Raw genomic sequence first — 26,173 nt, forward strand, 5'->3', positions numbered from 1 at the left:
TTAAGAAAGGGTGTCAACCGCGTGCTTATATATTAAAGAAAGCTGACGATACAGTTCTCACTGATACGGATAGCATCTTAAATAGATGGAAAGATTTCTTTGACGATTTGCTTAACAAGCAACCAAAAACTAGTGTGCGTGGAGAAAAAGAGATACACACCGCAGAACCGTATATTCCAGAACCCATCCCAATAGAAGTAGAAACTGCTATAAAGAAATTAAAGAAACAAAAATCTCCGGGTGTAGATGAAATTCCAGCTGAGTTAATTTTAGCTGGATGCGAAAAATTGTGGAACAAGATACACAAACTCATTCTCCTTATCTGGAACAAGGAAGAATTGCCACAAGAGTGGAAAGAATCAATCATTGTTCCAATTCACAAGAAAGGCGACAAAACTGACTGTAATAATTATCGAGGCATTTCTCTTTTGTCAATATAGTATAAAATCTTTTCAAATATTCTATTAGCAAGATTGACCCCATATGCAGATGAAATTATTGGAGATTATCAGTGCGGATTTAGACGAAATCGATCAACTATCGACCAAATATTTAACATTCGCCAAATACTCGAAAAAAAGTGGGAATGCAGTAGCCCGGTACATCAACTATTTATTGATTTTAGAAAGGCATACGACTCGTTTAGGAGAGAAACATTATACAACGTTCTTACAGAACTTGGAATACCGAGAAAGCTAATTAGATTAATTAAGATATGTTTAAATGAATCCCAAAGTAAAGTCCGGGTAGGAACATTTTTATCCACGAGCTTTCACGTCGAAAATGGCCTGAAACAAGGAGATGCGTTGTCGCCATTATTATTTAACTTTGTTCTGGAATACGCTATAAGGAAAATCAAAGATAGCAACCAGGGCCTAGAGTTGAACGGTATTCACCAGGTTATGGCATATGCTGATGATGTAAATTTAATAGGAGATGATAGGAGAACAATAGAAAGAAATACAGAGATCTTATTAAACGCTTGCAGGGACATGGGTTTAGAAATAAATGCAGAGAAAACTAAATACATGGAAGTGCGTCGGGACCGTAATACGGCAAATTATGGATGCGTTAAAATATTAAATAATACTTTTGATAAAGTGGATAGTTTCAAATATCTAGGATCAATATTAACAGAGAAAAATCATATCCACGAAGAAATTAAATGTCGGCTAAAAGCAGGGAATTCGTGTTACTATTCGGTTCAAAATCTCTTGTCGTCGCAAATTCTGTCGAGGAATTTGAAACTTAAAATATATAAATCTATAATCATGCCTGTTGTTCTATATGAATGCGAAACATGTTCGCTTACAATGAGGGAAGAACATAGTCTGAAAGTATTTGAGAACAAAATCCTGAGACGAATATTCGGACCCAAGAGGAACGGGAATGGGGAATGGCGGAAACTTCATAACGAGGAACCACATAATTTATACGTGGTGTGTGGTTCCTCCATTCCACATAATATATAATTTTTTTACCCAACATTGTTAGGGTCGTCAAGTCTAGGAGGCTTAGGTGGGCAGGTCATGTAGCTAGAATGGAAGAAAGTAGAAACGCTTTCAAAGTCTTGAATGGAAGAGCAATCGGAAAACAACCATTAGGAAGACCTACGCAGAGATGGGAGGACAATATTAAGATGGATTTCGCACAGATAGGAACACAAAGTAGAAACTGGATGCAGTTAGCTAAGGATAGAAGTCAGTGGAGAGCTTTTGTGAACGCGGCGTTGAACCTCCGGGTTCCATAGGCCATAGAGTTAGTTAGTTATTCAGTTAACCGTGGATATCTTACCCTCTATTACTTCGGTTAATCAAGAGTCAACTGTATTTTAAAAATTCATGAATATTTTGTATCCGTTTGCCTGATAAAAACAAATAATTTGGATTCAGGTCTCGGTTCTTGATGTGACTTGAAACTTCTCTTCATTGGGTTCTTTTCCCATCGTGACGTTGGTTGATCTGATTTATTTCGATTTTAGCATCACTTTTAGTACTGAGGCTAGTTCCTTGAAGCGTTTACCATAAGCCCCAAAGGAGCAATAACGATGATAGCCGAAGGAGGCCGAGAGTTAAAAACGCAAGGCATAGCTAAATTGTTTTCTACCCATAAGTCACTGGGCGCTTCTGAATTCATGATCCGTTGGGCCGGATCCAGCGTCATCCTGCCGGTATCTACCGTTTGGGGCGTCCGAATTTGGCATCAATGGTGAATCGCAAGTGAACGTGGCGACGGTGAAACAGGCGCTCACTTGAATCCTACGTTGTAGTTTGCTTATCGGCCATGTTAGTTTTGTATTTTAAAAAAATAATAGAGTAGTAAAGTGTCAAAGGTGGGTTGTTTGAAACCTGAAAGAGCTCTGTGTTGTAGTCAACAATCATATGTGCGGTCTTTTGTTTTAGCCTTGGTCTTTTGTTAAGAAAAAAGATATGGATAATTATTTAACAGGATAATTCAACTTTAAGTAGCACAAATTGTGTCTTTGATATATTCTTTATTATTGTTGTTGTTGTTTAAAATGAATAGTAATATAAAGATGAATGTGAATAGTAAATGGCGGGAATGAGATTGTCTAGTTGGCAGTTATGATTGCTTGTTTAGTAATAGGTCTGGTTCTACAATCTCCTGATATCTTTAGCCACCAAATAAGTTAGCAAGATGTTGCTGCAGTAGTTATTATTTTACATAAAATAACACATTAGTACTGTGATAAGTTGAATCATTCCATTATCTTATCTGACGATTAAGAGACTTCAGGAAATTGTAGGGCTTGCCCTGAGGGAATATTTCTAGGTATACGACTTTATTGAGTAATTTAAAACTTCCAGCAAGATGTTGCGGCAGTAGTTCTCATTTTACATAATATATTAATATTGTGATCACTTATCATCCCGTTATCTTATCTGACATTTAAGCGGCATCAGGAGATTGTAGGACTGGTCCTCATAAAACATTATTGATGGCGTACAGGTTTATTGAGTGTCTTTAAAACTGCTTTTAAAAATACTTCAAATGTGCGGATGTGAGCAAATATGTAAAACGAAAGCAATTTTCTGGCGCGGAATGCCAAAATAAAGGAGGGTATTAATTTTCTGATTAGGTAAAAGTTACTTCTGCATCACGAAGTGACTAGAAAAGACAAAATAGTCAGTAAGAAAGTCATTAGTCCATTTTGTTTTAACCACGCGTGGTAACATCAGCACAATAATTGAGTTGATTGTAGTTTAGCGTCCCTTTCAGCAGCGAGGCTATATGAGACGTGGACCTACCGATTAACGTGGAATCCGAACCACATGAGCTCCCGCCGGGAATCGAACCCGGGTCTCCCACGCCAAAGGCGCATACGCTAACCGCTTAGCCACGGAGGAGCTCATCAGCACAATAAGTACGAGGGAGCATATTACGTCTTGATAATCATTATTCTTTTAACAGTATGGAATAACAGTAGAAAGGCTTTAGTTATAGTGATTCCACAACAGAAAATAAATAAATTGTTCATAAACATGTTGAAACTGAGCGAGTTTGGGATTGCGTCTGGTGAGCAATCGTCACCCGGTCCCGGCAGTAATCCACTTTAATTTAATAATTTTGCGTTAGGCTTATGTTAGTGACGCAGTACGTGTAAATTTAATACATAATGGTGCATTACATTCGCATCCAATTCGGATACGCAAAAGTACGGCGTAAGCAAGTGAGGATAACGGAACGGAACGGCGTAAAGGAAATGAGCTTGTTTTCGGAAGCAGCCACTGTAAACAACATTAGTACTTCCCAGTGGGTAAGAAATGAACTAAAAACAAATGAGGATTACCCCTTTTAGGTCATATGGTACAATTTGTACCGTACGGGTGTTTTATGGCACTACTCTTCTATTTGAGCTTTTTCGTCCGTTTTGTTTTGTTTTGTTTTGTTTTTTCAAGTCTAGAGGCATTGTAGAACACGTTACATATGGCTTCACGCCTTCCTGCATCGAGACATAGGAGGTGATGACGTCATAACTTTAAAACACACATTTTTTCGTTTGTTAGGCCTATTTTCATTATTTTTTGGCGGGCTTACTTTTGCACCTGGAAGATTGAAATTTTGCACAAACATTCAGTCCACCGAGTAGTATTTATCAGAATTTTTTCAGATCTCTGCGTTAGCACACGGGGGGTCCAGAGGGGGGAAAATTTTAAAAAAGAGATATTTTAATCAAAAATCCCTTTCTTTGGGATTGTCCCACCTCAAATACATGATGGAGGCATGTGAATACCATCTGAAAGGCAGTTCTATTCTGAAGAGAATGGTGGGTTAACCATGATCTTAGGGTAATTAGGGATATCTCAGGATTGTTTCCCAAAAATCCTTCTTTATACGGGAATTCGGTGTATTGTGGGTATATTTTTTGGCGGGTTTACTTTTGCACCTACAAGATTGAAATTTTGCACAAACATTCAGTCCACCGAGTAGTATTTATCAGATTTTTTTCAGATCTCTGCGTTAAAACAGGGGGTCCAGATGGGCAAAAATTTTAAAAAAGAGAAATTTTAATCAAAAATCCCGTTCTTTGGGATTGTCCCACCTCAAATACATGATAGAGACATGTGAATGATACCGTTCGAAAAGCAGTTCTATTCTGAAGAGAACGATGAGCGAACCATGATTCTAGGGTAATTAGGGATGTCTCAGAGAATTTTAACCCAATATTCTTTTTTATACGGGAATATGGGGTATTGTGGGTGTATTTTGTTCTGGCGGGCTTACTTTTGCACCTAGAAGATTGAAATTTTGCACAAACATTCAGTCCACCGAGTAGTATTTATCAGATTTTTTTCAGATCTCTGCGTTAAAACAGGGGGTCCAGATGGGCAAAAATTTTAAAAAAGAGATATTTTAATCAAAAATCCCTTTCTTTGGGATTTTCCCACCTCAAATACATGATGGAGACATGTGAATGGTACCATTCGAAAGGCAATTCTATTCTGAAGAGAACGATGAGTGAACCATGATTCTAGGGTAATTAGGGATGTCTCAGAGAATTTTAACCCAATATTCTTTTTTATACGAGAATATGGGGTATTGTGGGTGTATTTTGTTTTGGCGGGCTTACTTTTGCACCTAGAAGATTGAAATTTTCCACAAACATTCAGTCCACCGAGTAGTATTTATCAGATTTTTTTCAGATCTCTGCGTTAAAACAGGGGGTCCAGAGGGGCAAAAAGTTGAAAAAAGAGATATTTAAGCCAAAAAATCCCTTTCTTTTCGATTTTCCCGCCTCAGATACATGATGGAGACATGTAAATGGTACCGTCTGAAAGGCAGTTCTATTCTGAAGAGAACGATTGGCGGATTATAATCCTAGGGTAAATAGGGATGTCTGAGGAAATGTTTTACCTGAGATCAGAGTGTTTTCCGGTAATCTGGGGCATTGTGGGGATTCATGATAAAATTTCTTCCGCCCTTACTATTCAAGATAGAAGCTTGAAATTTGGTACACACATTCATTCTACCGAGTAGTATTTATGAGATTTTTTTGAGATCAGATTATTATTATTATAATTATTATTTAATATTATTATTATTATTATTATTATTATTATTATTATTATTATTATTATTATTATTATTAGATGCTCATATCTCGGGATCTCTTACGGTTAGAGACATGAAAGTTGGTAGTTTAATTTTTCATATAAAATAATTAAACATGTATTTCCGTTTTTTGCCACTTGACGTAAAAGGGAAAGAAAAGAGGTGGGGGTGGTTCACTAAAATACCTTCTGAAATGTTTGAATTTCGTGAAAGAGTTTTAGCTCAATCCAATGCTATATGAAAGAGACAGAAGGAAAAACGCGAAATATTGTGCCAAAGTAGCACGTAGGAGCATATACTCTGTGAGACCGTATGCAGAGTAAATTGGGGATCTGGGGGCGAAGCCCTACCTAGGCGAAGGCTAGTATAATATAATTTTATTGTTGTTATAAGCATGGCTATAATTATCCTATGTTTCTAACAACTGCATTTAAGAAATTACCTAGTAGAGCCAATGTCCAACCCCTTATTCCTAGTCTGGTCTAATGCATTTTTTCTTTACATACTCAATTATACCATTGCAAAAAAGGTGTATTCGTACAAAATACCCTATACAGAGCATCAGCCGAAAGAACATTTCAACACTAAAAAGGTTGAATACATGGCTACGGTTCCGGATGGGTGTAGATCGACTTAGCGGCTTGGCACTACTATATACGCACCGAGACAAACGTAGATTACGATCGTGTCATCGACAGATTTGCCACGAACAAGACAGGGCGTAAATTTGTGTTTTTGCTGTAACTTTCACAGAAATGGACTGCAAAGTGACTAAGGCCGTAGTGTAGTTTCCGCCCGTCGTGGTTTTTGCCCTAATTAATTTCAATTTGTGGGCATTCCCCAAAACTCATGAGTCTGAGTCTAAAGTTGAACTCCTTGGATGTGTCTAAATTGCAAACAAAATCAAGAAAGTTAAACGAACTCGAAAAAGTTTTTGAAATTGCTTTTTTAAAAATTTTAACTGAAAAATAAGGGCACAACTACAATGATAAAAAAATGTGTACTGGTATACAGGCTATATTATATTATTTAATAAACAGTTATGTAGTATATGTATAATATTTGTTTGTTTAACGTCCCACGTTTGTGCCAGAACGGCTAAGGGAAACGTGGACCTACTGATTATAGTGGAATCCGAATCACTTTTTTCGTTGAACTGTACCCCCACCAGGAATTGAACCCGGGATCACGCGAGCGAAAGGCAAGCGTGTTCGCCATCAGACCAAACGGGATCTATATTATATCTGGGATAGAAAGAAAAACAAGTTATACGTACTTTATTCTCTATTGGTAATTTCGTTTAAAGGTGAGCGTTTTTCAAAATTAAATTTTATTTTTTTAAATATCTGATAATGTCAAATAATATCGCCAGTCGGTATGTTTTAGGAAATATAGTTTGTGTGCTGTAATGAACGGAAACATTACTTTGGTTTTACATTTCTGATCTTCTTTCGTTCATTTTGTTGTAGGCTTTGCTAATCTTTGTTTGTTTGTTTGTTGTTTTTTTACGTTATACATTATAATGGCTTATATTGTGATTCTATATAATTATAATTCGTGTAAAATTTATACACATTTCGTGCTAGATCCGACAAAATTTCTGTTGTGTTTGTGTAAGAGAAAGTTTAGTATTGATATTTTTGTTATTACGTTATTTACAATATTTTATTGAAGAAATTGTGCATTTACCTTTGTAGTGATTTATATGGTTAATAAGTACTGAAATATATTATATTTATATAGGATTTATATTCACAATTCATATCTTTATATGTTACTGCTGTAATTTAACTTCAAACTGTCACTCTGGGTTACTGTTAGTAGTACAGTACAAGGTTTAAATGCAGTGAGGATTAGTATTATGTATTAGGAAGTGCATCCACGTCATTCTCCTGTACTTTTACACCAAGCAAATGCCGGGGTGGTACCTAACTTATAGGTCCCAGGCCGCTTCCTTCCTTCCCCAATCCTTTCTTCCTTCCCTTTCCCCGGATTGTGTGCTCGCCGAGGGATGTCATCCCTCAGAACATGACGGGCTAAATGACCATAGATGCCGAAAGCCTAAATCTAAAATCCTAAACCCTAAATTTTGGGCCCTTTGGAACACTGTGTGCCATATACTATTAAACATCATTTTATAATTAATTATTGTGTTTTCTTAAGCTATCAAGAAAGGTACATAGAAATATCATAATGTCTTTCGTTATTCGTTTACATTTTGCATTATTCTTATTGTATACTCTTGTTATCTAATTTTGCGTACATCGAGTCTTGGTTTTTTCCAACTGCTGTCCCGCAATTGTTATTCAAAATAGAAATGATTAGAGCAAATTGTACACTCTTTCGTTAAAATGAATGCCATCATCAATACAGTATTTTCTTTTGTGCAAATACTGTGTAAGACAGCGCGTCTGATATATTGCGATGACTAGTGAATCATGACACCGCCATGTCTCCGAAATGAAAGTGCGTATTTAATTTAAATCTACAGAAAGAATATACATTCATTTTTTTAAAAAAACTTACAAATTCGGGTCCCAAAATGGAATATTGGGAATCAGGTTTAGCTACCCCCCTCGAGACCCGAATTCATATGCGTCCGATTCTTGCAAAGTAACCTGGTTCCTTTGAGGCTACGCTCATCTTCCAGGAAGCGAACCCCTCCCTCCCAAACGATCCTTCTGGATCCGCTAGTGAGTGGCATGATGTAACGCCAATAACATACGGACAGTGAACCGATAAAATACGGCAGTAATGGAGTGATGAAATAAGGTTCAGATGTTTCTAATTAAATGCGAAAGTTTGTGTGTGCACCAACCTGGCATACGCTTCTCACCGAATCGTGTTGTGCAAACACTGAAATTTAGTGGTGGTGATGCAAACAGTGAAATTTAGTGGTGGTGATGCAAACAGTGAAATTTAGTGGTGGTGATTTATGGTGTGAGATGTTTTCTGCTGGTATGGGCTGCGTCTTCTGCTCATCGCCCCTGATAGCATGAAAAGTGCAGAATACGTGAACATTTCGGACAATTCATTGCTATGCAAGCTGTAGAAGAATGGAGCAATGCTCCAATTAAGATGACATGGTTTCTTGCCACAGATTCGCCATTGAATAATGTGGCAAGACGATAATTATGTGCAGCGACTGGACCCGGTCTGCTTATAGTCCTCATTTCAATCCCATCGAATATCGATTGGATGAATTGGAATGTTGTTTTAGGTCCCGTTTAAATCGTCTCAATTCGTTGGTAGGAGTAGATGTCACCTTGACGGAGAAATGACCGACCATAAAACCTTGTGTTTGTTAGAAACTGGTGGAAAACCTTTCCAGGATGATTTTCACTGTGATCTAGGCAAATGAAATCCCTTATTTGGTAAGTTGTCAAATTTCTCGCTGTGTCAGGTTGGAGTGCCCAACGATTTCTTGTGTAGTAGTATATCCCCTACATATCCTGAAGAAGCACCTTCTAAAGTAGGTAGAACCATAGTTCCGGATTATATGAAAACGTATCGAATAAATCCCTTGTATTGCGTACTAAAATGTTTTATTAAAATGGAGTTTAACCTATGTTAAATTTTGCAGCAGAACCTCAATGTTAATGATAAGTTATTGCTGCTGTATAGTCTTGTTATTGCATAAAGGTAAGTTGTGAAAGTTCATGTAAATCTGATGAATATTTATGATTGGCTTCATAAAATTTCCCTAAAATTGTATGTTAAATTGAAGAAAAACGCAAGACACGAGCTTTCTTTACCTAAGTTCTCGAACATTATTCGGTGGCCTTGGCATGCTTTTTGGGAACAGTAAGTCAACCACTCCATGCATTTTGGCAATTGAAATGGCTCGATGTTGACATCGTAGTGGAATCCGATTGAAAGTGAACTCCACTCTGAATTTCATATTTTTTATGAATTTGTCGTTAAATCTGCAATATAAAAATAGATACAATCAGAATATAATCCAGTCATCCAGTAATACATCTACATAAATTTGCACATATTTCAACAAGATAACAGTTCCAGGTAATACAAAATGTAACATATGCTGGAATAATAATACGAATATTTAGGATTCATTGGCGATATTTGGTATAACTTTTGTTTTTGTATTTGCACAACAGAACCACATACAATCACATAAAAATATTTGTATTTTTTAACACTAGATTTCCGTTGAGTACATATATATAGCATGTAGTGAAACTTCTTAGAACGACCACTTGCTTAATAATAATTTTTTTCCAAGAACCAATGTAAAATCACGTAAGGTTGATATATTTGAACCATTATTCAATGAGTATCCCGTACACTGGGTGGAGGAAGCGAACCTCTTGCTTTTATCTAAGGAAGAAATGTAGATTACGAACACTTCACAGTCAAAAGTCATGTTTTTTTTATTTACAGTATTTATTTACGTTTATCGTCCTTTTTTGATAAGCTGTAAAGCAATTACTAAGATAACACTTTTAACAACCATAATGAAAACAAGCGTATTCATGATTTACTTTACGCCCTTACTCGACGTAATTATTCGAAACGTTTGAAAAGAAATGTATCAAACAGAGACAGTTGGTTTCATCTTTGTAAATAGTTAACTTTATTCCAAGTAATGGGTTACCATAGTCGTAAAAGAATAAAATATGTCAAAGTTACAATTCAAACCTCTTCCTCTTAAATTAATCCCTTCCCAAATTCAGAGTACTATACAGTGCGTGTTTCGTATTCTTAGCTACGATCTTGAAAAATAAAATGCTACAGAAAATCGCTACTTTAACAGTTGCATCTTTCTTTGAATGAATAGGGATGCGCACGAGACAAGATTTGTGGCTGTCTCGTCTCGAAAATGTGCTGTAAAAATGATGTCTCGACTCGAAAAATGTATATTTTTCTATTGGAAGAGCTTTGTCTCGACTCGAATTTTGTCAGGAAAATCCTGTCTCGACTCGTCTCGTGCGCATCCCTATGAATGAACAACTTTTTCCAATTTTGTTTTGACTTGCTGAGGTTAACTACTTTCCGTCTCACTGAAGACTTTCTATGTTATTAATCCATAACTTGAGCATACAGCACTGACATTCTCCTATCAACGAATGTCACCACTAAAATTCTTGCTCTTAAAATAACCATGTAGTTGACTACTTCACCTTTCACAGCAAAACTCAGCACTACCATTCTATAAAGTCCTCTCTCGCCGCTCGTCAAACATTTTAAAAATTATGTAGAAAGTACTGTACCTCGTGAATAGGCTATCAATAGCGATAAACACCATTACTAAAGATAAATAAAATTCAGCAAAACAACATTTTGATCTGTAAGACATTTTATTTTAATCAGTCCATACAATTTGATAAATATATCAAAATATTCTCTTGTGGCCTACGCACAATTCTTTTGAGCTTACGCATACTTTTCATATTATAAACTTGCTGACAAAAAATGTCAAACAGGAGGAATTTTTGAAATACAATTAAATTGGATTTGTTTAAATATTATGCGATTGTACTACAATCATTATAACATCAGATCGAACTTAGAAAGGAATTAGCAGTACGGACATGCTAGTGGTCACATGTTAAAGGAGCATAGCACCCTCTCTCCCCAGGATATATGAGCCAATTCGGCTCCAAAGGGAATCGTACAACCGTTGTATGCTTTCTTAAGTTAATTCGGCCCACTGTTGTTATAACTGCGTCTTCAGATCCTATAGATAGGCAATGTATCGGAGTCGGCATACAAGCTGGCCCTGGAGGTAGCGCAACATTACGCAGGCAACCCATTGATATACGTTCAGTTTGCGAACAAGAGTTGTTCAAGAATTGTCGTACTGAGCTGTCACAGGAGAGGTAACACATGCGGACAGAGGATGTCAATGATAATGTAATATTTGTTATGCATGTAGTCCTAGCATTACCCGTCCTCTTATGATTGCGCTCTACTTACTCCTGTGTACATGTTCAAATAATTTTAATCCTGCACTTAAATTTGGGGTTAAAAAGTCAATGTCGTACGTGTTGTTATCCAGACTATTGTGGTCACTATTGACAATATCGTGTCAAAGTTAAGTCAAAACTATAATATCACAGCGTTATTGACGTACTGTCGGAACGTTATTGCCACCACCAGTGCGCAAAGAGGCATGGTTCCATCCTAAAACTCCATAATTTCTCAATTCAAGTGAAATTTGGTTGTAGGTTATGAACTTCTATCTTAACAAATGAGAGGAAACAGATACATCAGGTTATCTAAAAAGAATTAAGCCTTTGAAGGTCAAAGATCTAAGCTTATATGATATTATGCACGTGTAACCTGAAGTTGTATTGACGTATTAGAAATGAACCGATTGGGCAAATTTTGGAATTTGGTAGGAGGATGGTACATAAGGTGGATAAAAGGTAGTGGTAATATTGTCCTCACGTCAGAGAACTGTTTCAGAATACAAGAGTTATGTGGCTAATAAGGGGATATGAGATGAGGAAGTGTGGTGAGTGGTAACGATTGTATCATCGCTGCGCCTCGAAGAACCGTTATGTGACATTTTTGTCGAAAATGAGTTATGCCGTGCAAATAAACCTGAAAGCTGTCAGGCAGCGTCCCTTATAATGTGATAAGTGAATATTCTATTATTTCGCTATAACAATGAAAAAATAATAGATTGAAATTAAAGGCTTCAGGTTTTCATCACGCACTTGTTGATTAATGTATACAAATTCTCTATGTGCTTAAAAAGACGTAAAATATGCTACGTAAACACAAAAATAATAATATAATATTGCTGAAGCTAGCTACAACAATGTCCAGTGTATACTATACGTAGAACCAATTTTATTATATTTTTCAAGTGTTTCCGTGTATATGTGGCAAAAGTCTAAGAGTTTGGAATGTTTTTTGCTTCTCCTCAAAAGTTGTTTTAACACATAGAGGTTCTTCGAGGCGCAGCGACTGTGTGCTATTTAGTCAAAAGCACCAGTGCCGTGAAATAGAGGAAGGAAGGGAAGCGCCGTAACAATAGATTTCGGAAAGACGAACAATGTGCGTGGATCAGGATCGAAGTGGCATATAAACGCATTTCACACAAGAATGTCTTCAGGAGATTGGTGGCGACTTTTCCGCCAAAATGGAGGAATCGCTTCACAAGAAGCACTAAGACACAGAAGTTATCATCCGTGCCATATGGCGGTTCCTGTGGGACATGGATAAAGATTGACGCACTCACGTTGTACGACGTCTACACGTGTGACAGAAAGTGATAAAGCTGGAGGCATTGAAGGAATGTAATACATGTTATTCGTGCGTAAATCCAGGTGGGATTTAAAAAGTTCAGAATAACATGATCAAGACAAATACAACTCTTCAAACGATGATTCTAATATACAATCAACATTTCGTCTATGTTACCATTCGTAATTGCAGTTCAGGTCAATCTGATATTGCCGAAAGGAAGGATTTGAAATATTATTTTCCCAGTAAGATCTGTTTAATTACATACATAGATCAAATTAAGTTCTTAAAGGTATAGTCCGTTATTTTCGTATTCTAATTCGTCAAGTACTAATAGCATATTTGATCTGAGTCCAATTCCCAGTGGGAGTTCATGTGTTTCGAACCCACGTTAAGCTGTAAATCTACGTATTATATACTTAGTGCTAAAAGAGATGCTAAAATCAGAGGCGGTTCTGGAAAGTAAAACCCGGGGGGGGGGGGGTAAACCAACACCCAGACTATGATAGGTTTATCATGAATTTACTATAAACTTTCGAAACTATATAAATAATAGCTTCAGCTATTTTCGTCACTCAAACAACTGGGGGGCCTAGGCCTCCCGACCCCGGGCTAGATCCGCCACTGGCTAAAATCCACTCCAACCAATCATAACTAATAGTACATTTGTTTTGTATCAACTGTAATATTAAATTAGAAATAAATAAAGCTTAGTTCACGAATCTCTGCCGCGATTCTAATTCTTCTTTGCCGTCAACCGCGGCAGCGATTCGTGAGCTAAGCTATATGATAAATAATATGAATGTTTTACACAACCGATTTATTCCTGCAATCGGTATTTATTCCGAAGTTGGCCATCCGCCTAGTTTTTGGCTAAAAGCGTAATAATTAGTTCCTTTCTGTACCAAAGTTTAATATTTAATTCACATAGTATTGACGAACGAGCGTTGGCGAGTGAAGGCGGATTAGAGCCCCGCAGGGCACGTTTTTTTTCTGTCTTTATTGCAGCTAAATGGGAAGGAGAACCTATGTTCTAGAACCTAGCTGCCATGTTGGTTATGTTACCGTTACATTGAAAAGTATAACTTTCTCCACGTTTGTTTACAGTTATTTGCTTAGCACACTTTCTAAAATTTATGTTTAGTTTTTTGAGCCATGATTTTTACTTACTTTTAATAGATTTTCCTGATTATCACCTTATTGTTTCACAAAATATAGGCTAATAACTTTACCTCATATCTAGGGCTGCGTTCTGGCCATGTTTACAAAACAAATGCTCATTATATTCCCACAACCCTACCATGCAGTAACCTTGCGCCACGTAGTTCCCTCCGCTTTCTAAATAGTCCAATGTTTAGCGCTTTCGGGATTTCGGTTTTTTTGGGGGTATTTTTTAGACTTTCAGTCAAGCAGCTACTGCATCGTCACTATTTATCCTAGGATCATGGTTCATACCTCATTCTCTTCAGAATGAAGCTGGCTTTCAAATGGTACCACTTTTATGCCCATATCATATACCAGAAGAGGGAAAATTGATGTCAAAGGGAAAATTTCGGAGGGATTTTCCCCCACATTTTTCGGCCCCTCTGGAGCGGCCCTGTGTAAACGTAGAGATCTCCAAAAAATCTGATAAATAGTACTTGGTAGACTGAATGCGTGTGCCAAATTTCAAGCTTCTATCTTGAATATTAAGGGCGGGAGAATTTTTATCAAGAATCTCCACAATGCCCCAAAATTACCGCAAAACACCATGATCTCAGATAAAAAATTTCCTGAGACATCTCTATTTACCCTAGGACTATAATCCGCCAATCATTCTTTTCAGAATAGAACTGCCTTTCAGGCGGTACCACCCACATGTCTCAATCATGTATCTAAGACGGGAAAATCGCGGAAAACGGGATTTTTTGGGTCTAAATATCCCTTTTTTCAACTTTTAGCCCCTCTGGACCCCCTCTGTTTTAACGCAGAGATCTGAAAAAATCTGATAAATACTACTAGGTAGGCTGAATGCTTGTGCACAATTTCAATCTTCTACGTGCAAAAATAAGCCCGCTAAATATATATATATATATATATATATATATATATATATATATATATATATATATATATATATATATATATATATATATATACCGACAATGTACCATATTCCCGTATACAGAGGGATATTTTGTAAAAATTCCGTGACACATCCCTAATTACCCTAGGACTATAATTCGCCAATCATTCTCTTCAGAATAGAGCTGCCTTTCAGATGGTATGACTCACGTGTCTCCATCATGTATCTACGGCGGAAAAATCGCGAAAAACGGGATTTTTTGGTCTAAATATCCCTTTTTTCAACTTTTAGCCCCTCTGGACCCCCCTGTTTCAACGCAGAGATCTGAAAAAAATCTGGTAAATACTACTCGGTGGACTGAATGTTTGTGCAAAATTTCAATCTTCTACGTGCAAAAATAAGCCCGCCAAAAATAATGAAGATAGGCTTCGTAAAAGAAAAAATAATTTTAAAATTATTACGTCATCGCCTCCTATGTGTGGACGCAGGAAGGTGTGAAACCATACGTAATGTCTCCTACAATGCCTCTGGACTTGAAAAACAAAAGAACAAAAAAAAAAAAAAAAAAAAAAACGGACGAAAAAGCTCAAATAGAAGAGTTATAACGCAATGTACCATGAAACACCCGTATGGTACAAATTGTACCATAGGATACCCAAAGGGTTAGAACCGCTTATATAAGAAAATAAACACAACTTTCGCTCTCCTTACATATTATCAAGCACACAAACAAGCAAATTATTCACTTCTTCCTGGTAAATTTTCGAAATTTTAGCAAGAAACGGAAGACCAACTTTGTAACTTAACCCCTGCAATCTCATCCATATATCTGAGATCAGTGACTTAATTCCTTCTGGCAAATATAAAACGGCGTGAGGAAAAATAGTTAAGAATGTTGAATATTTCTGCCATTTTTGTTTTTAGCCCATTGATTTATATGGGGAAATCTTCTTCTTCTTCTTTTTTCAAATAGGATTTTAATGATTTTGATTTTAAGATTTCTTCTTCAGTTTTAGTTAAATGTCCCTTACTTTGAAAAAAAAAATAATCTCTGTGTTAATATTTTTTATATTTATAAATTTAACCTAATTTCAGTAATGTTATATGTACACGTACAGTATATGTAATAAAACATCGTTTTCAGAATCTAAAGAATATTTACATACACCTGAAAAATAATTGAGTAAAATCGCATAATTAAAATCCCCATTTACTTCATTCATAAAAAGAGTTCCCTTGTTGATTGATTTTGAGTTTTGTATCCATTTCAACATCTAGGATATATAAGACGTGTACTTAGAGATTAACCTGGGATCCGAATCATATAAGCCTCCACTGGGAATTCAGTCTGAGTTTTCCACACCAAAGGCACGTACAGTAACCACGAGAGAGCTAAAATCAGAGAAGGAATGCTGTATATACGAAATTAATACTTACGCTCTGTTAAATCTCAAGAGAATTTCGTCACTTGTGATAAAATATACTCTTCCTTCATACTTGACACTCTGATCTCCATTCATCAACTGAAGATAAACACTGTCCCCACGAAGGATTGATGGACGATTCTCTGCAAGACCTTCCATCTGTATACAAAAGAATTACATATTAAACTGCAATTTCCACATTATTAATTTATGTAAATTGGTATAGGCACACGTAAATATCCCATGTAATGTTTTTGAAATCTATAAAATCTAATTTGAATAGCCCACAAATTAAACACTTTCAACATTTTTTTCACTTCTGCAATAGCTCAGCAGTAAATCTTACGCGAATAGAAACAGAGGATTAGTGAAAAGTAAACTGATTAAATATAATTTCCTTGAGTGCTAAAGAAGTTTGGATTGTATGCACTATAAGTTCTGTTCGTTCCCTGTAAAACTGTGGTATATTTTCAATCATGTAAAAATAATTCGTGCAGTTTTACTATACGGATCCATAGTATAAGTAATAGTAGTACTAGTAGTAGTAGTAGTAGGAACGGGTTAGAAGCCCCTCAAGCAGAGGTCGAAGTGAGACGGTACGCGGTGGTATGCCATACCACCTCTGGTTTTTCAGTAATGAAGGCATACCGCCTCTGTTTTTTTTAGTGACCAAGACATACCGTCAGTGCAAACTGGATGCTAATATACATTTAATAAATCCAATTGTTATACACAGTAATTGACGAATTACACACGAAAAGATTTTATTTTTATGTAGAAATAAATTTCTAAGTTGCCAGCACCGACATTTTTGTTACCTTTTTCTTACCTCTTGATTTTGAAATGAGTTGCCTTCAAAGAAGTTTATCTAGTTTATATTTTGATGTGCCATATTTAATATTCCATGTCGGACCAAAATATTTCATGTCGAATTGAGCACGGTAATGTTATCTTGTGAATAGTATGAAGTCAGTGCTCCCTATGATCGAGCTGTGTCTTTATTTAGTCATCTGTTGGCATGTTAGAGACCTAGTCTCGAAATTTTTTGATAGCCCCTCTATTCCACTTCGTATTTTCTTTTTCATTTAGTTTTATTTTAGTATTATTTTCATTTTTATAGTTTTCAACTCATTGTTTTATAGTTGTACAACTAAGTGTTTCATTAACATTTTCAATAAATAAGGAAACTAGTGTTTTCTTATCGAAACGGAACATAATTTGGTTAATATGTATGTGTTCCAAGGATGGGGCAATTTTACCCAGGGTGTTGGGGTAAAACGGTCATTCATAATAGGTTCATTTATTTGCACATACAACTTGTTTGGAAAAATTTCATGCCTTCCACCTATTTACATATGTAGAAGAAAGAATAAAGAATGTTGTACTGCAAAATCATCGACTTTCCATTCATAGCAACGTTGCTATTTCAATTTCAACCTTAAGGTGTCCATTATGCCCCCACCTCCCCTAATTTTTTTTATTAATTATTATTTTTCGTTCTAATTGGGAATGTACGTGACCTTGTGACTACATTACAGTCGCCTGTCCATAGAAGGAAGTACAATATCCGCAAGAAACAAACTAAGTAGGAATTTAAGAGGACAAATATAATTTTACCTCCAAAGCAAAGAGCTTCGTGCCTTCTTTGACGACTTCTTTCAAAGTTTTGTCCTCTTCGGTGTAGCTTTTGATATCAACATTCATCTGATGCTCCTCGATATGCAACAACAATGCCAAGTATTCTGCATAGTTCTGTGGACAAAGTTTCTTCTGTGTTATAAGTCTCCTATAAGAAAAAGGAGAGAAAATAAATAATAAGAGGCTTAAACAACGAAACTTTACAACAATATGGAGTCATTAACCAATTTTCGTTACAAGTGTTACGTGCATCACTGTTAGAAGCTTGTGTGCCACTATTAGCATGGCGTGACACTGTTAGAGTAGTGGTTCTCAACCTAATTCCTATTACAACCACCATTTTATCATATCCTCTTGCCAGCGACCCGCTTATAATCTTTGGTTTGTACAATAAGCTTGTGTGGAGTTATTAATATACCTATTGTGGAGATCTCACGATATCCATCTATTTCCATAATAGTAGAATCCATTTCTTGTATATAGTGGATACAGTAACTTCAGTAACTTTCATAAAACCGAATGGATTAAAACCAAATTTGGTCAGTTCATTTATATTACAAATATTGAATCCGATCTGACATACTGTTTGAAAATGGACGCCGTTTCAAAATTTTAACACTTCATAACTCCTTTAATTTTGGGTCATATGATAAAAAAACAAAGTGATTTCCAATTTTGTAATTTTTGTTGCATTTGTATTTTTCTGGTATTTCAATATACAGTTATCATCAGTTTCATCTGTTGAAAATGTTTAGCAGACCTATTTTTTGTTGTCCTTAACACCATGTATAAAAATAAAAGTATGCCTATCAGAACAAAATTCAAAATAATATTTAAAAATATTTTCCGGTATTAGATTTGAATCATATTTATCTCTTCCGCTTATCTTCGCGACCCCATGAAACCCTCTCGCGAACCCCAGGTTGAGAAACCCTGTAGAGGGTAAACAACAATAGAAAGAGTATGCTAATGAACAGTATATTTTTACTGTATATACACAGTAAAGGAATAAACAAGTTTTAGAAATAAAGAACTTCATATAAGGAAACAAACATTTTCCCAAGAACTGAAAACTCTAATTCATTAAATAGGAATTTTGAAACTCTAACCCTCAAACAAAGAAGAACGTTATGTGACATGATATTTTTTATACAAGATACTTAATAATAAGCTAGACTGCAACAAATTGCTTTCGAGCTTTCAATAAATGTACCAGGTAGAAAAACACGTCCAGAAAACTATAACTTCTTTTATTGTGCAAAAGCAAGGACGAATATCCTAAATAAGTTGCCAACATGGAGGATTAGTGCAACCTACAACAGACTCTTAAAAATGACAAATAATATAGATATTTATGCTGATTGCCTCACGAGGTTTGAAAAGGGAAATTGTAAATATGTATATTATTTCATGAAAGATGAACACTGTAATTGGGTATAATACCTGTTGTGTTCTGTTTCAATAAATAAATAAATAAATAAATAAATAAATATTACTGATAATTAACAACATACTTTAGCGCCACAACAATTTATTTTTCTCGATTCTCTTATGTTGTTTGATATATGTTTTGTCTTTGAACAATATTACAATTAAAACAAAACTTAAGTTTAACAGGTAATCATAATTTTGTGTTTCATCTCATTAACCATAGAAGTTACTATCGTCTTCCTAAGGTTATAATGAAAAGCTTCAAGCCGGTATACTTCACTATCAGTTCCACCTTAATCAGTAGTGTCTACTGAGGAAACACAACGAACTTAAAAGTGTACTTAAAGTGTACTTAAAAGTGTAGATGACATGCGTAAATCCTGTAGTTTTTGGCTTCACTACAGGATGCGTAAATCCTGTAGTAAACCCTATGTAACATCCTGCAGCAAATGTATAAATGAAAACATATGTTTTATACATACTTTCCGTATAAACGTACTTTCCTACGAAAGAAAAATTTGTATATAGGTGGTCAGGATCTCACATACAGATGGACATATATATGCTGGTTCATCTTCACCTCATGTGCTGGCGCTAAGTCTTGCTGAAATGTCTATTCTGCGCCAGAAAAAAAGAGTGCGATTTAATGGTATTACTATCTTCTTCGAAATAGGTCTGGTAATTTGCTGCCTTGGTCTTGACTCCCTATTCGCAAAAGTGCAGTTGAGTGACACCATCGTAAGACACGCTCCACTAAACCATCACGGAAGCTGGATGGTGACCTCTTTTGACCATAGGTTGTTCGGCAGCTTTCCGAGAACTGTGGTCATAAATTCTGTCATTTTGCCGGTTGAATGTTTCTTGTACGCTGAATATTTTTTCATCGGTGAACAGGATTCGTCTGCGTTTCCCGTTCGCGTACCGCTGGAGTAACCTCTTGGCTCTTGTGGGTTGCAACTTCTTTAAAGCTGGTGTTAACAATTGTCCTGTGGTTCTTCTGTAAGCCCCAGTTGAAGGTCCTGTTTAGTGATGTGAGGTGGAAAATTTTCCGCTATATTTTTCTGGAAAACTTTTCGTTCTAAAAAAATATCAGTAATCAAGTAACAATTCCTCAGCAATCATAAAAATGGTTGGATTCATGTATAGAAATGTTAAAAAGTGAAAGATCGTTTAAAGAATCTGAAAATTTTCATGGCTCACACAATTTTCAGTATTATGTAGGAACAAGTTAAACAATTTTTCATGAATCGAAATATTTTCTGTCTTATATGGAAAAATTGAACTTTTTATGAGTCAGAAAAATTTTCATCATTTTGAAGCAAAAAGTAAAACAACTTTTTGTCAATCGAAAAGTTTTATTGATCTATAGAAACAAATGAAAGGAATTTTCATAGATCGGAAAATTTTCATCACGACGTAGAAACAAGTGGAGAAAACTTTTCATAATCCGGACAATTTTGGATATTATGTATAGTGATGTTAGGTGGAAAATTTTCCACTATATTTAACTGCACATAGAGCTACGAAATTCAATTTCTGCAGAGGAAAGTTAGTCAGCAACAAATTATAATTTTCTAATTAGCTTTCTGGAACCGGATTCTATTATTTAAAATTTCAATTTATTAAAAGTTATGAATATTTTCCGATTCATAAAACCATACTCCACGTATTCCTACATCGTAGTTTAGCCGTAAAATTTATTGGTAATAAATATTGTCTTAAAAAGTTTCATGAAGTGAAAATCTAACGATTCTTCATTTCAAGAATGTTTCAAAAACTTCAATGCGTTCTTCCCTCAGAATCCACCTTTGAGCTTACAGTATTAGATTTCGTCAGTTTAATACGCATAAGACGGTTTTCTCATAGCTTTACTACTTTTATAGATTTACATACTGCAATATTTATAAATAAGTAGATATAATATAAAGTGCCTACTGTAAATATTTGACTACCCAAAATTCGAGTTTAAGTAACTCATGAAAGCAAATACTGATCATTTTCTGGAAATAAACATTTATTTATTTATTTATATATTCATTCAGAAGAGAAAGTAAAATATAATTAATAAGGAAGCTGATTTGTGTAGTTGTTTTTCTAATAAAATAATAAAAGAAACATAAAAAGCAGCACTATTAGCGCTGCGTTCTAAAAGCAACAAGTAATTTCATTTTAATTTAGAAAATAAAAAACATTTATATATATATATATATATATATATATATATATATATATATATATATATATATATATATATATATATATATATATATATATATATATATACACTTGTTCTATCGAATCGTTATTATTTCTAATACATTTTTACACATAATAATGGTAGTTTTACAATACAAATATGTGCTGTAAGATATTGATTAATCAAAATTCCAATATTGAAATCATGATTTACGAGTGTCAAACATAATAAAATAAATTTTCTTATTTTCTGTTACAAAAATAGTCTTCATAAGGAACTTTTATGTAGTTATTTCATTACATAGGCAGGCCTACATGTGAAGAAATAGTGGATTTTTTTGTTTCTGAAATTGATAAATTCACGAAGGTTTATTTTCAATTTCTTGTTACATTTTAAATATTGGAATGAGATATTTGTTCTCTACGATGTATGTTCCCTGCACTTTACACACACACACACACACACACACACACACAAACAGAGAGAGAGAGAGAGAGAGAGAGAGAGAGAGAGAGAGAGAGGGAGAAACACTGTATATTTTTACTTTCCAGCTTGAAATATTCGAAAGTTTTCTGGTTTCCGAAAACTAATTCGAAAATGATAATTTGTTGCTGACTAACTTTCCTCTACAGGAATTGAATTTTATAGCTGAATGTGCAGTTCAATATAGTGGAAAATTTTCCACCAAACATCACTATACATAATATCCAAAATTGTCCGGATTATGAAAAGTTTTCTCCACTTGTTACTACATCGTGATGAAAATTTTCCGATCTATGAAAATTCCTTTCACTTGTTTCTACACAGCAATAAAACTTTCCGATTCACAAAAAGTTGTTTTACTTTTAGCTTCAAAATGATGAAAATTTTCCGACTCATTAAAAGGTCTCCAATCTTTCCATACAAGACAGAAAAGATTTCGATTCATGAAAAATTGTTTAACTTGTTCCTACATAGTACTGAAAATTGTGAGCCATGAAAATTTTCAGATTCTTTAAACGATCTTTCACTTTTTAACATTTCTATACATGATTTCTATCAATTTTATGAATACTGAGGAACTGTTATTTGATCACTGATATTTGTTAAGAACGGAAAATTTTCCGAAAAAAATATAGAAGAACATTTTCCACCTCACATCACGGCTAAACAACGATGTAGGAATAAGTGGAGTATGTTTTTATGAATCGGAGAATTTTCCGTTTCAAAATTTTTCGGAAAATTTTCATCACTGTACAGGATAGACAATTTTTCGATTCATGAGAATGTAGAAGCAAACATACGTAGAAGCAAACGTTCTCTCTGCAGTAAAATAGTGATGAAAAGAAATTAATTGCTGTTTTCATTTGATTCTTCCTCGTATTCTAGGATTTAAAACATAATTCTTCTTCATCTGTTTCGAGGATTATGAGCGGATGCCAGTAATTTTATTCCTCAGAGTTGGGAATCCTATTTTTAAGTAAGTCAAATTCCTACAGTAAATTGTATTACCCATATTATCGATTGGTAATCACTGTTCAGGAACGAACACGGGTCAACTGTAGTTGTAGTTGATAAGGAACCATCCTATTATTGATCAACATGTTGAAGGTGAAGTCTGTTATAAATCTCGATCACTTGTAATTAATTACACAACACGGCAATGAAGTATTGAAGATTTAGCTTATTGTATTGCGATAACTCTTAAGAATTTAAAATGTGATAATGAATTAGGATTAAGAGATGAGGGCGAATGGTTTTACATTAGGATAAATAATGATATATATGATAAATGTGAATGATTTTTTTTTACGATTTTGATATGTACAAGGGTTGATCGAACGCTTAATAACAACGTATTCCTTGCAATTCTTTTCTGCTTCAATGTCAATATTATTGTTTTGTCGAATTCGCCTGGACCCTTATTATGACTAGACTTAATAATTACTATGTTTTCATTTCACCTTTAGTATTTAAGAATCAATTCTACTATAAGCCTAATACGAATACTATTTGATATTGAAGGAATAATTTGGTAAATAAAATGTGTACTTTCTGTTAATACGAAGATTATTTGAGTGATTGTCACTATTGATTTTTCGACTCTATTCACAACAGCATCCTGAACTCAATACGATATACTGGGAGAGCATCACCCTTTTGGTCTCAATTTTCAGACGAAAGCTCAACATTTATCCTGATTTTAACTAATTGTTGAGAATACCTCACGTGACACAAATGTCCAAGTGCACAACCGACAGAATATTCTTAAGTTAATGGCTACATTTAAAAAAAAAAAATTAAATATGTAACTGCAACTGCTTACAGAAATTTCCGCAATCCTTTGTCATCTGCAATTTTGTTCCTAACTTCCATACGATTGAGAAAGCCATGAAGCAAAGGATGGATCTCATATTTTAAAAGCCCTCGCGTATGCCTTAGTGAAGAGTGAGAGCTGAAAGAAAAGTAATTTCCTTTAAGAAAGCCAAGATTACATTGTTACATTATCTAACCGAATACAAACGAAACAAGAATATTTATTTTATCATAAAATTTTTAGAGTATGGAAATTTGATGCAGGTTCAAAATCCGCAAAAAAATAAAGAAGTTTTCAGAAGCTAAAATATTACTTGCTAAAATTCTGGCACCACAGTTTGGCACATTAGATTTCTGTACTCCTACGTTTAACTTAAAATATGTTTAACCCATTTTTCTTGTATTTATATCATCATATATTATAATGATAATTTTATAAGTAACATATTATTTTATAGGAAATAAATGTCATATTTTGGTAACTGAGAACTATCACAACGTTTTTTGTGCATGGTAGATTTCTATTTTGTTTACCGCATTCAATACATATTTCCCGGTAGAGTCAGGTTATCAGGATACACTAGAACAAATCGAGTTTATCCAATTAGAATATTTTTATATAAAGTTTTAACAAATACAATGATTACTATTACTTTACTTTCTAAACAGGGAACTTTAATAATTTATAAAAATAGTAAGTTATAATATACATGTTCGTTATTTTTCTTTGTATGTGTATTGATGTACAGCCTTGTTTAAAAAAACAAGCCATCCACTTATCATTAAAACGTTAAGTCTTGCAACCGTAGGTATGAACTTTTAGCACTTTGGCTTGAAATAGAGATACCACTTGAACAAAGAAGATACACATTTCATTGGTTTACTTCCACTCTAGATAACAATACAAGGCTTTTCGATTCGAAGAGAGATAGGTAGCCAGCTTTCTGAACAGGATTGTACATAAATACTATCTTTTTATAGAGAAAACGAAATATTTGTGTATAATTCATAAAACAAAATTTTAATCAAATGAAATGAGATTACTGACTCTGGTGGTGGCGCATAGGATATAATAGGATTATCGTCTATTGATATCACAGGAGACGCTCGTGGCTTGTAGGGCTTCTTTGGACCAAGCAACGCAAACCACTCAGACTGAACCATTACACCCTGTAATAAAATAAGCGACATTAATCTTGGTTGAAGGATACAAATATAAATAATGCTAAAGATTATTAATGATGATAAAAAATTATTTTTCTCAGGTTAGGTCATTTCGTATTCACTAGGCTATCTATCTTAAATACTATCTAAAAGTATAATACAAATTGGCTGCAAGAAACAATTTATTTACATCTACCAATGATACTATTAAATCATATTCAACAATTTAAAATTTTCAGACACGCACTGTTTCATTGTCATATGTAATCCACTACATACATCATATGTAATCATATGTAATCTTGCTTTAAATTATTTGTGATTATATACGATAGTATTTGTTCATTACAATATTAAAGTTAATTTATGATGAAACTAAATAAATAAATAACAAGAAGCTATATAAGATCACTAAAATCAGATAACACTAGACTACATTATAATTTACGCCATCTTGTAGCCTCGAATCTCCATAGTCTACTTTATCTTACAACACGGCATATACTGTCGCATACAGTCGACTAGTGGTTCTCAACCAATGTGTCGCGACACACTGGTATGTCATGTAGTTCCCTAAGGTATGTCGCGGAATTTTAGAATTTAAAAATCATGAATTTAATAATTAGTTAAAATTGAGACGGACTCTACCAGTCAACAACTCCAACGGCAGCAATAATGTTAAGTGCTAAAAAAAAAAAAAATTAAAAATAATAGGTTTCACTTTTATAATAGGTATTATTTTTATTTAAGGTAACTACAGGTATATACGCCAGTGCAGCTAAATACGCCAGTGCAGCTAAATACGCACTGAATACAAGTGTTCAGTGCTGGGTCGTTTCCGACAAAATCCGTTAAAATGCGCCTCCAATATGTGCCACGGTCTTGGGCAAGTAAGATTTGACGAATACTCCGGGAGACCGCACTGAGACCGCCACGCCGTACACTATAGTTTGCTTCGGGAAGGTTCCGTGAAAGGATGTTATTATTTCAATAGAGGTAAGACTGTTATTAAAACCGTGCTGACTCAGAACATTGCCTATTGTTTACAGCAAGTACGCCTTATTTCGTGTCCGTCTAGGAACACTTTGTTTTGTAAGTGTAATTTCAGTATTTATGATTCCATGGCTACTAAATCAATACCAAGCATGGTGCAGCGAAATACGCCAG

The 26,173-nt window shown here is 34.8% G+C and overlaps 1 protein-coding gene across 2 annotated transcripts in view; it reads right to left on the minus strand.

Moving 5' to 3' along the window:
• The window catches only part of LOC145690432 (putative helicase MOV-10), a gene marked incomplete at its 5' end in the record, with an annotated part of 112,351 nt that extends 87,339 nt beyond the window's left edge, over positions 1–25,012 (minus strand). For both annotated transcript variants that reach the window (XM_081765306.1, XM_081765304.1), the window contains 5 exon segments: positions 9,330–9,500; positions 16,295–16,440; positions 17,899–18,067; positions 23,853–23,981; positions 24,891–25,012. In XM_081765306.1, coding sequence (XP_081621432.1) covers positions 9,330–9,500; positions 16,295–16,440; positions 17,899–18,067; positions 23,853–23,981; positions 24,891–25,012 — 737 coding nt within the window.
• Positions 25,013–26,173: the final 1,161 nt, after the last annotated feature.

This window comes from Thermobia domestica, chromosome 7 (genome assembly GCF_964235325.1).
Source record: "Thermobia domestica chromosome 7, izTheDome1.hap1.1, whole genome shotgun sequence".
NCBI lineage: Eukaryota > Metazoa > Arthropoda > Insecta > Zygentoma > Lepismatidae > Thermobia > Thermobia domestica.